Source organism: Camelina sativa, chromosome 16 (genome assembly GCF_030686135.1).
Source record: "Camelina sativa cultivar CO46 ecotype springtype chromosome 16, ASM3068613v1".
Taxonomy (NCBI): Eukaryota; Viridiplantae; Streptophyta; class Magnoliopsida; order Brassicales; family Brassicaceae; genus Camelina; species Camelina sativa.
Window position 1 is genome coordinate 25,833,806 of NC_141895.1, and position 12,805 is coordinate 25,846,610.

Genomic DNA, 12,805 nt, shown 5'->3' on the forward strand with positions numbered 1-12,805 from the left:
GAGACAGAACACCAGACTGGTTACGTAGTTGGTGGATGAATGTTCCATCAGATTTCTTACTTTGTGCATCAACTTTTATTTGGTTGCCTTTATCCAACAGAAGTATGGCAATCCTTTTTCAATTAATAATCCAATGCTTTCCCCTCCTTCTCTTGACAACATAGGGACGTGGGTTCGGTCTGCGACTCGCAACTACAAACTTATGTCAATGAGTAAGCTAATTTTCCAAGCAGTTGTTGTTTACAGTGTCGAGAGCGCGCGGGACACATAAGGAGGGGAGAATACAGTTAAATAATATTATTTAATTAAAATAACCCAATCCATTTTTTTTTTGTCATAGATATAATTAACTAAGCATCTAGAAATAATTCTGGCTATTTAGCCACAATTTGCCATAAATGAATGGTGGCTAATAGTCCACACATTTTGTGTCAAGCTGTTTATAGTTATTTTGTGGCTAATATATGATTTTATTTTTGTATTTTTTTTTTATATTCTCTAAACCTTAAACTCCAAATAAAAAAATCTAACAGTGAAAACAAATTTTCAAATTTTATGTTATGTTAGCTTTTATGTTGCAATTTGTGGTTAATTGTTACAAAATATTTTGTGGCTAGTTCGTGGCAACTTAACCAAAGATTGCCACAATTCAAAAGATAGCTATAATTTTATAGACACAATTTTGTTTTTTGTGGTTTTCTATGAATATCGGCTTCATAGCCACAAATTTATGGGTATAGCTTCAAAAAAATTCATGGCTATAAGACAGTTTTCTTGTAGTAGTGAATTTGCTCCGATTTGAGCCTCTTATTTTGTAAGTACATAACTGTGTATTTATATGGCCCATCAGCCTAAGCCCATTAAGATGATTGATATGTTAATTATAATAAATAAAATAACCAAAACAGACAAGAATATGGACAACGCCTCTTTTCAGCAAAATACTCACCCGATCACCATTCATCAACAACGTTCTAGGCTTTGAAAACTGTAGAAACTATGGAAAGGGAAACTATAGAAAGGATTTGAGGAAAACTCTTTATCATGTTGTCTTTCTTTATCAATGATACAAGAGTTTGTATAACATTCAAATCTTAGAGTTTACAACAATATTATAATTTATAATAATCGATATCAACAAAGCCAATATGGACTGTAGGCCCATACACAATACTCCTTCATACGACAAATGTGGTATAATCTAAAACAGAACATACTGTCATGAACACTTTTCGAGTATAGACAAATCATGTTAACAAACTCTTTTGGGCATACACTTTAATCTTGAAAATAGGGGTAAAACTTTAGCTTGTTTTTGGTCTTTCGTAAAAGGAAATAACAGCATCTCTCGTGGGTGCAAATCCTACTAATCCACAAATAATTGTTTTTTTATCTTGGATAGTCTACAAATCAGCTCCTCCGTAATGGTAAAACTATTACCAAACAAAAACTCTGAAGAATCATAACCAAACTCGTATATACCATAAAACCTAGAACGATCATCATTAGTTTAAATAAAAGAAAAGTTTCCATTAATTATTGCAAAAAGAAAAAAGAAAAAGAAAACTCATGACGTAACTATAATTGCTTTTTTATATAATGAATATCAAATAATACCTCAATAATTAGGAAAGAATTACGTAGTCTTCACTACTTAGCTTACCATCTTCATCAGCACCATCTTCTCCAATCAGATTCACCATGATCTCTTTGAAATTGAGATCACAAAACTTCTAGTGTGAAAACGTTTTAATTTAGATCCACTCAGGCCGACTATTCTAATACTATGCAGAAATTATAGAAGGATTTAGGGAAAAAAATTTTGTTGTCTTTCTTAATCAATGATACAAAAATTTAAATAACATCTTAGAATTTATAACAATATTAGATTTTATAATAATCGACATCAATAAATCTCAACATGGACTGTCAGCCCATACACTAACAAAAACGTAACATATGCCTTGTAAATTACTTTTTATAAGGATCATTGTCAAGTGTTGAAAGGAAAGAGATTGCAGAGGTATGTGTTTTGAGGTTTCACCATTTCGGTGAGCTTTTTCTCGACCATTAAAGGGATCGATGAGCTTATTTGGACTGGCATGTCTTAAGTTTTTATATGCCTTATACGCTTTGCCAGCACAGCATATCAGATACGATTACACAAAAGTAGAGATAGTAATAACCTATGGACGACGGATATGGTTTACAAATTTTCGTGTGACCACGAGCACCCAAAATCCATTATGTATAATAAAGTAACATTTATTTCTTGATCAACGAATATACACTATAGTAACATATTTTAGTTATTAATATAGTTTTTTTAATTACACGTCATTTTGTTGATTGATATTGAAGGAAAGTGGGAAGGTACTTTTGGAAGACAAGAATGCATCATACAAAAAAAAAATTGTGAATTTCTAAATTAATATATGTTTCTCAAAAGGAAACGAAGTAAGTTTCCACTTTCTTCTAGTCTAAGAAGAAAACAATAAAGTGGATATGCTAAATTGTCTAAGTCGATTTAGAAAATGTAGTTTAAAAAAAAAATGTATAGACTTGTTTTCAGTTATACCATTAACATTTAAAATATTAGAATTAATAGATATGCTATGTGTTTACATGCCCTAGAAATAAAACATATAAGTGTGGGAAATAGATGATGTTCTCATTTAGTTTTAAAACTTTTGAGTTTTGAGACTGGTGGGTAAACTACTCATGGAATTTGAGATTCGTAAGTTTTACTTCCTCAATTAATCAATCTCACACGTCTGCGGTCCCATCTATCTTGCTTCTCCACCATGTCTCCGATTCGATACTGATATTGTCTCAAATATGACACTAAAATTAGCAATTATCTAGACCATGACCATCAGCTCTTTCGAATTTTGAGTTTGACTCCTCTTCCTTTTATGGGGTTAACTAGGCCATTAGATCTAGTAGAAAAACACTATATTTAAACAAGTTATTAACAAAACAAATTGTCTTGAAATAAATAGTTTTCTCTTTTGATAGTAAGATAAATAGATCTCTTAAACCAAGTCGTTTTAGTCCAATGGTTAAGTTCAAGTAGTATTGGCCACGAGAATTCGAAATTTAACATGGTTTTTTCGGCCCCAATAGCTGAGTTATCAAAAAAAAAAAAAAAAATCTCTTACATATGTAAGAAGTCTATTTAATCTTGAGTTAATTAAAAAAAAGGCATTTGTCTTAGCAATGTGTTCTGATTTAAGCACTTTCCAGATTTCTTACGAAAACAGGCATTGTTGCTTTTGTGTAAAAGTCAGTTCTACCCTTCATTCGGTGACGTCATTCTCTTCTTCGTTTTCAGCCCAAGCTCGAAGCTTTCTTCTTCTATGTTATGTGTTTTATTTTTTGGACGAAATGTCATAAACAATATTTGGGTTCTCCATTTACTATCTATTAAGGTTTAGTTTTCTTCTTTTTTCTCCTTTTGAATTCATCGATTTTTTTGGATTTTGACGTTTTCTTGTTGAGAAAATTTAGCATCCTTAAGGTAGTTAAATAATTGTATTTGGGTTCTCCGATTACGAACTAGTAGGGTTTAGTTTTCTTTCGGGATCTGGAGCATTAGAGATTATTATTTATTGATTTTATTTTATTATTCAGATTACCACATACAAAAGAAAGACTATTTATACTTTAGCTAGAGCATTAATCTCTTCCTTGAACTTAGCCATTGCAGCTTTTGGCAACGTAATCATAATTTGAACTCCTCCAACCATCGCTGGTTCCAATCTCGACGGTCGCATGAACATACCAATTGTCCTAGCTGTTTCTGGCGGGACCACTTGGACGATATTCACCGGTTCATTCCATCCGAAATCCATAGATCCAAAAATCCCAACATTCCTCAAATCCGTCAAAAAAAACAACCCATCTTTTTTGTCTTTGTTCGTTAAATTCATCTTAATGATATCTTCAGTGTTTGAAAGCTCTTCTTGAAGATAATCTTTATCGTGAGCTTTTTTCTTCACCTTTTTTATGAGTTTCACGATGTCTGAGATCATAAATTCTCCCACTTCCCTTGTGGTTAATGGCACATACATATCAATGTATGCATTCCCATAGTACCCATCGGGTAAAGGCGGATCCACGACTTTTCGAATTCCCACAGGTAAACCTAACACTGTGACACCATCTTGATTTAAACTCAGAGCTTTAACTCTTGATTTCCACAAATAAGCACCGATAACTTCAAAAGTAGTTGGTGCCTCGTTAGAGAAGTCGTATTCTCGCAATGTAGCTTCTTTCAACCTTCTTATGCTCTCCGCACTAATATTTATATTTTCAGTTACCTGATTACAATTATAAACATGGAACAAAAAAAATATGTTAGATAAAAAGTAGCTAAAAGCCTAAAAATAAACTGAAGTATCTGGTTTTCATAAAAACTAATTTTGATAAACAGTTTTATCCAAAATAATTTTTTTTGTCATAAAAATAATTATATTTTTAGCAACTTAATTTACTAATATATATATATATATGTAGTACTGATTTCTTATATTAATATATGCAAAAATCGTGTGATTCTGGCGAGTACCTTGTATTTTGTTTCTTTTTCTACTAAACTTATAATTTGTGAGAAAAAGAAACATGAAAATATCAAGAAAAATCCTCACAACCCAATTCCTATGTACTTGGTTTCTTGTCTGTTTCTCAATTAACTTGAGCCCAATCTAATAATATTACCCAATCATCCGTAGGTAAGTAGGGCGAAACTGCCGTGTAGACAGGAACAAAGGGAGGTTGATCATCTTCTCTCGGCTTTCCCACGAGTCTTTCTCTTTCCCAAACGGGCGTCACCCTCAGCTTCTTTTTCCCGCCAACCAACTCCGCCAAGGCACACATGGTATGACCTAGTCCATATCCATCACACATTGCATGCGACATCGCTATCCCTAGGGTGAATCCTCCACACCTAAATTTGGTCACCTGTGATCATTATCATTGTTATTTTCACAACATTAATCGTTTATTACTACTATTAAACTGATGTTAATAGTGTTTGGTCTTATAACCGAAGTGTTAAGGTTTAAACATGACATTTAACTTAATTTCGTACTTATATAATGGAACATCAAAGGGTTGTGTACCTGCAAAGCAAAAGGTCGATAACCATCCTCCACTTGGAGCTCATGAGGCAAGAACTTCAAGGCCGTATCTGAGTCAATGTTATCTAAATACTTCAAGGAAGACAGTTCCACATTTGTAGTAGCCACCGTGAATGCCACACCGCCTTCATCGCCCCCACAGGTCAATTGAAGCTTTCTATCACTTTCCCACCGCTTCAAAATCCCTGAGAGTGGATAATAACACACAAGAAGATCGGATAAAGCCTCCTTAAGCAAAGTTTCCGGCCGGTCAGCATCGTCAAGAGCTTTCTTTTCTTTGAAAACGTAAATAGTCTTGTAAATGACCTCATTGTCTGGATCATTGTCAAGTGTTGAAAGAGAAAGGGTTTGAGGAGGTATGCGTTCTGAGGGTTTCACCATTTGGGTGAGTTTTTTTTCGACCACTAAAGGGATCGATGAGCTTATTTGGACTGGCATGTCTTAAGTATTTTTGATGCCTTAAAGAGTATAACCCTCGCCTTTTATAGAGAACGTCATGGTATCTAGATTTTGGAATATCTTTTAATTATTCTTTCCAATGCAGTTTGAACGGGATTGTTTTTAAAGGGGATTTTTTTTTGAGAAATGGAGAGTAATATTTTATACTTTTTATTCAAAAAAAAAAAATTAGACTTTTTCTCAAGGTTCTAGATATATATATATATATATATATTTTTTTTTTTCTTTTGCACAAATTTCAAATTGTATTCTCTTTTTTATCAAACGCTATTACTATAGTGAATGAACAACTAATCTATCATATATACATGATAAAATTGGAACACATGAACAAATCTATAACCTGCAATGCATTTTGATTATGATAAATGACTCCACGAACAAAACCTCTCCTCACAAGATTTATATATTTCTACTTACGATTCTTACCTTTGCCATACCAAGATAGACAGTTTTAGTCCTAATTCTCGAGACCAAGATGAACGACTCTACCTCCAATACTTTGAAACTTTTGATTATTCTTACACTATTAATAAGGAACTGCATTATTTAGGACTTTAACCCTAGATCTGGTGTAAAAACATTTTAACATTTGACCACTAGCTAGGTTAAAGGACTTCCATAGTTCCATTCTTACCTTACTTATGCATGTGAATAAGACGTTACACTTACATACATATTTTGGAGTGATTCAAATGGATGGGTTTTACGAGTAATACCAAAGAGAGAATATATCCACGAGCCCCACCATTTGGATTATTATGTTATTTTCATCATTGCCAAAAACCTAGTTTATCATGTGCTTAAAAGTTAAAAGGTCTCTTTCTTTGGTGGATTTATGAAATATATTAATTTAAATTATGCTGGTTTGATTGAAATACTTGTTTAATTAATTTAAATTAATTTACTTATTTATTATGATTGATGAAAAAGTTTAAAAATACATCAAAAAAAAAAAAAAAAAAATCACAGGTAAGGTTATAACATTTGACAAATGTAAAATTGAAGACAACAACATATTTAGAAGATTCATTGGTTTCCAGTGAGAAGTCAATTAATTTGAATCAGAATCCAGTGGAGATACATTTATTAAAAGGATTAATAATGTGAAAAATATCGTCATAAAAGTTTTGCCTACAATGAAGATGAACACAAATTTATCTTTTTTCTCTTTTTATTTATTTATAAAAACTAAAGCTAATTCAAATTTAAATTAAATCAACATAGTTTAACTATTTCGCGTTGATGGATATTATTATTTTGTTATTTTTATGGCAGTAAAAAAATGAAAATTAGTTTTAAGGTTTAAAGTGTTGATAAAATCATTTTAACGGTTCAAAGTAATAGTAAAATCAATTTAAAGATTTATCGTGTTAGTAAAATTCTCTCGAGATTTAAAGTATTGAGTGCGTACCAATAACAATGAGGTTTAAATCCATGGAATACATCCAAAGACCGTAACAATTTAAATTTGGTATGTATTGAGTGCATATTTTAATGGCAAAGAATAATGGAGAGACTTAAGTAGAATAACAATGAGAATTATATATATCTTATTATATAAATTTGGGTTTTGAAAGTTAGCCATTAACAAGATTTAGACATATGTCAAATTTATATTAATTTGAGATTTTGACATGTGTAAAAGTTAATATTTAATATCAGGGATTTGAGATTACAACAAGAACAAAATATTTTGTTTTAAACAATATTAATAATAGAAAAATATAATTATGAAACAAATTACAAAACAACAAATAAAAACAATAAATCCAAAATCTCAAAACACAATCATTTTTTGGTAAATTAAACGCCAAATTTAAAAATAACAACTTATATAAAAAACTACATCCCCTATTATTAATACGGAAGTAGATATGGTAAAGTAAAATTTTCTTTGTAAGATTTACACAATTAAACTCTTGTTATTTGAATATATCTTCAAATTTGAAGTTATTATTTGTAATATCCAAAAAAAACATACTTAAAATAATTTTCAAAGAAATTAGTATTCATAATTTAAATATTTTATATACTTTTAACTTTCAAAATTTTTTTAAAATTTTTACCGATCATATTATAGTGCGGGTTAGAGTTTACATAAATATGATAATATAATTTTTTACGGGTTAGTCTACTTAAATACACAAAATATGTTAGTCTAATATCAAATAAGTTAACGAGAGGTATTACACCAATCCTAAACGGTACTAAACACAAAAGATATAATTCATCTAGAATTACAGAATCTATATATGAATCAAAATATATTAAAACAAACACAAAAATACAACATATATTTTCTTAATAATTATTAAAAACAAATTTGATGTATACCGCAGATTAAAATCTAGTATACTATAATTGTTAAATACATGATAAAGGCCATGATTGGCACAACACTTTTAAAACTTAAAAAAAATATGAAAGCTTTAACAGCCATTAATTTGCCAATCAGACTTTTTTAACTTTTATTTTTTTTATAGCTTTGTAAGCCACTTATTTTTTTTTCTCTTCTTTGTTTTCTCAGATTTTTTAAAACATCAAAAACATGCTTTACAATTGAACAAATATATATAAAAAGAATCCTCCCATTATATTTAAAATCTCTCCACAAGTTTATATCTATATTTTACATATTTTATTTTAATAAATTAATTATTCTTTTTTTAAGATCCATTTCAATAATAATTATTTTATTTTCATTATCATCATTAGTATCATTATTTCAATATATTTTAATAATAAAGTAACAACTACATGTTTAAAAGTGTTTGTTACCAATCGAATTTTAACTGTTAAAGTTTTTACAGTCAGAGCATGTACAACCAAATTCTTTTTTCTTTTTTTTGAACGAAATTACAACTAAATTCTCTATCACTAAAATTTTAAAGTTAAAGTTTTTACAGACATAAGTAACAGGCGTTACCAATTGGGACCAAAATCTAGACATACCAAAAAAAGTTTTTTCTTTTCTTTTCCTTTTAATTAAAGCTTTTGGTGAATATTACTATACGATTAAGAAACTAAGCTGATGTCTTTCACTAGTAGATGGTCATGCAGTCATGCTTGTGATTTTGCATAGCGGATAAATCACGGAAGTTGAGTAATGTATTAGGCTCCCAGAACCCCTCGTTAGCAGACTAAAGTGTTGGAGTTCGTCAAACGACATAATAAGTTATTTATTTATAGGTTTGTTATCTTTTGGTGAAAGTATCTTTATTTTTAATGGGTTAACCTCTCGACTAATAATTCTATATTGGTGGCGAAAGACATTCAATAGATGCAGCTCGTCCATAGTTATTATCTCTCCTATGTAAATTGGTAAAGAATCACTACAAGTCTCTACATTACACGTCAATTAGAAATAACTTGAAACATATAACACATGTAGGAGAAAATAAGTGTCTTTTTATATATTTTTTCGAGGATTTTTCTATTCTAAATACAGCTACCGACCTTACAAGCCTTCAAGAGACATACAATGGATGTTCCCAAATAAATGTATATGTGCATTTCACTATTTCAAGGATATGCCTTTACCATTTCGACAAGACGTTACACGTAGTCACGTACAAAGAACTTTTGGAGTGATTCAAATGGTTTTTATTACGTTGAAGACGACAGAAACACTGTCCACGAGTCCCACCATTTGGATTCCTTTGTCATTTCCTTCGTTAGCATAAACCCCATTTATCATGTGATTAAAATATTTTTGTTTTTTGGTCGATTTATAATGGGGAATTTCAAAAATATATTTTTAACATCACTTTTCAAATATACTTTCTGTTTAAAAAATTATTAGAAATACTACTAAAAACTAATATTTACTCACACATGTATGTATGTAAACTTATAAAAATATACATAAATTAGCTTTCTATATATATGTGTAAAAATCTATAATTACTATATAAATAGCGTATAAATTCTTCTTAGAAACCTTTTAATACTTTTTAAAAATCTTCTGAAATCTTTCAAAATATTTTTAAAATCTTTGAAAACCTTTTAGAATCTTTTTAAAAATTTTTAAAAAACTTATAAAACTTTATTAATATTTTGGTCGACTCTCTGAGTAGTAGTTACCATCCATAATTAAGTATGTTATAGACCTTATAAACCATTTAAAAATTTTCTGATTTAATAAGAGTATTTTTGAAATTAAATGGATAGATGAAAGAGATACTTAAGTATTTTTGAAAAATGTTACAAAAATTATCTTATAAAAAAAGGTTAAGATAATTATTTTTCTTTCCTTTTTGCGAAAAAAGGTTTCAAAGTTCAAACAATAGCATTTGGCTTGGGGTAAAATTGTTTTAATTACTTCAAAGAAGAGAAACTGAGAAAAATGATGAAACACTCGGATCTTTAGTTTAGATTCAAATGCATATGTTATACCAAAATTATTAAACTTAGTTTCAAAGGTTATATTAGACATGAATAATGTAAGCATTGTAGGTCACGGGCGGATCTCGAAGGAGAGGGGTTAGCGGGAGGGAGCTGCCCTTGAATGTTAAAATAGTTTTAATTTAAGTAGGGGTTACTCCGTGCTAACATGCCGTTAAGTTTATAAATTATTATTTTGTTTTATAAACTTTTTTAAAAATAATATTATATCTAAAATGTATGGTGATTTAGCTTACGAATTTCACTCAGTAAAGTGTAAAAATGTAATTTAGCTAAAGAAATAAAATATGTATTGAAATTATGCTCAATTTTTTATGACTGAATCTCATAGAACACACCAATACTTAATAATCTTTGATGATTAGCTCTTACTCTTAATACTCTCAGATGATAATGACATCTGTCTCTTATTAACGACCTTAACGGAAGAGATGGTTGTTTTTTTTAATATATAAAGCAGTGTAGATCATTTTTTTTTGTTCTTACTACTTTTACTGGCATATATACTTAGTTCATTATCTGCCATGCTCATAACCTTGAGCTACTTCTTTGGACGTGTAATTCTTGTAGCCTACTTGGAAAATATGTGAACATTTTCTCTATATATCATGGCTTAGTTTCTTCTTATGCCTCAAGTTTTTATTTTTTACTTCAATGGTTTACTTCTCCCGCACATCCATCACCTTCTATTCTTATCGGTAAAGTGTGGCTTGCATCTTGCCTTTCCCATTTTTTTTTCCTTGGTTGTAGAATAGAGTTACAGATCACTCAAAACCTTTAATTTTCTGTATACCATCAAAATCATAATTAGTTATATATAGTTCTACTTGAGCCTATATAGAGAGAAAGATGAGATGAGTAATGAAGTATGAAGAGTAAAACTTTTTTATGACCCAAAGAATGTACTTCACTCTTTGAGATATATTATTTCCCCCAAAACCTTGTAATCTATTAAATTGCTCTATTTCCAAGAGCGGTAATTCTTAGGTAAAGGAACCGCCAAAAAACATAAATGTTGGAAAAAGCATTTTTGGTTTTAACTTCCGAAGAGTAATAGCTGACATAAATATTTGTTACCCAAATCATGTGAGCCAAAGGGCGACGGAACTCCCTGAGAGAACCACCTTAAGATGATCAGTATTGTAAGTTTGTAACTGAGAAGCAGCCGGACTAGTTACTTCCATTGTAATCAACCAATAGCTAAGCTGTCTTAAGTGATATTTTGTATGAAGACCACTTAAGTTGTATTGTATGAGGTGGTGTTATTATTCGAACTACTCTTTCCACTGCCGTCTGATGCATATTCATCAATTAAAGTTAGAGGACGTTTGAGATTTAAACATATAATGAAGACAAATATAATAAAGATGACTTTGTGGAAATGAGTTTTAGAGAAACAAACGTATTGAATATTTATCAAATATGATTTCTAAACAACACTAATTATATATTATTTTTTTTTGCCTAGAAAAAGATTAATCAATACTCCCTCTGTCTCATAAAAATTGATGTTTTAGGATATTTTTTTGTCCCACAAAGATTGATGTTTTGTAAACTTCAAAAAGTAATCATTGAAAATATTTTAAATTTTGAATTGTTATTGGTTTAAAATTAAATAATATCTCTTTAGTCAAAGAAAAAAATATATTTAAACTCAGTAATCATTGTTTTCTTAAAATGTGTAAAAGCTTCTAAACATCAATTTGCATGAAACAGAAGAAGTATAAGCTAAGTTTAAGTGTTGAAAAACTTGTTATTGTTAATGGTTTTCAAATAACATCTCTCTTGAGCTTCACCCTATGAAGCTGGTGCAACTTAAACACATGAACTGAAGTCCCTCACCCTAGATTAATCAACTTCACCCTATGCAGCCACAATCAACAAAAGTGTAACCCAGAAAACTTCAATAGGTTAGAAAGAGGGTTCCTTAACTCCGATTATTTTTTGTCACAAAATTTCTCCTGCTACATACTATACAAACCCCGAAAAGCAATGTGTTATCAAATTCAGAAGCAAGAAAATAGCAGCTGCCAAATTCATCACCTTTCCTTTTAATTTTTGAAGTCTTGACAGTCTCAGAGAACCTGAAGACTCTTCGGGGTGCCAGTATTGAACCATGTCCTATATATAAGCCGGACCTTTTTAACCTTGTAGTGGAACATGATATCATAGTTGAAATGACCATCGATCATAAGAACGTGATCTTGTTACCAACCATCTGCAAATATATGTCTTTCCATCATCACGTACTCCTGAAGACCTGAAACTTGAGATTGTGGAGAGTTACTTCAAAGTTCAAACATATGATTCTCTTTGGATACAATCTCTTAAGTTGTTTAAACTCTGTCAATGTAGATCAATAGTAAAACATCAAGATTTTTCAACTGTATCTTCCTCTGAAAACAAATATAGTGAGACAATCCTATTATAGCCTTGCCTTACAATAAAAATTGAGTAATATTTGGGTTTGAATCAGAAGCCAATGCAACTTTATTTATTTATTTATTTTTTGAATAAAATGTCAAATTTATTCGGAAAAAAATAAGTGTTGCTAAGCTAGAGAAAAAATATAGTATGGTAAGAGCAAAATCAAATGAAATAACCTGAGTTATCTCATCGCGAAGCTAGCCATCCATCGAAACGACCTCTGTCTTGAATGGAGAGGAGCTTATTTCTAATCTGTCGATCTAGCCGTTTGATGAACAGAGGAGGGTGCACCGGTGGTTCCCCATGTAGCCTGTTGTTTCGTTCCTTCCACAATCTGAAATACATATCGCAGGAGTTCTTCGTGAGGAGAT

General features: G+C 30.4%; 1 protein-coding gene across 1 annotated transcript; it reads right to left on the bottom strand.

The window, feature by feature from the left end:
- Window positions 1–3,589: 3,589 nt before the first annotated feature.
- On the bottom strand, window positions 3,590–5,678 carry LOC147925961 (spermidine sinapoyl-CoA acyltransferase-like). The gene is made up of 3 exons (XM_087490362.1): window positions 5,124–5,678; window positions 4,720–4,962; window positions 3,590–4,322 (listed from the first exon to the last, which is right to left on the bottom strand). The coding sequence occupies exons 1-3, from the start codon at window positions 5,577–5,579 to the stop codon at window positions 3,660–3,662; spliced, it is 1,362 nt and encodes a 453-aa protein (XP_087346488.1). The 5' UTR covers window positions 5,580–5,678; the 3' UTR covers window positions 3,590–3,659.
- Between the last annotated feature and the right edge of the window lie 7,127 nt (window positions 5,679–12,805).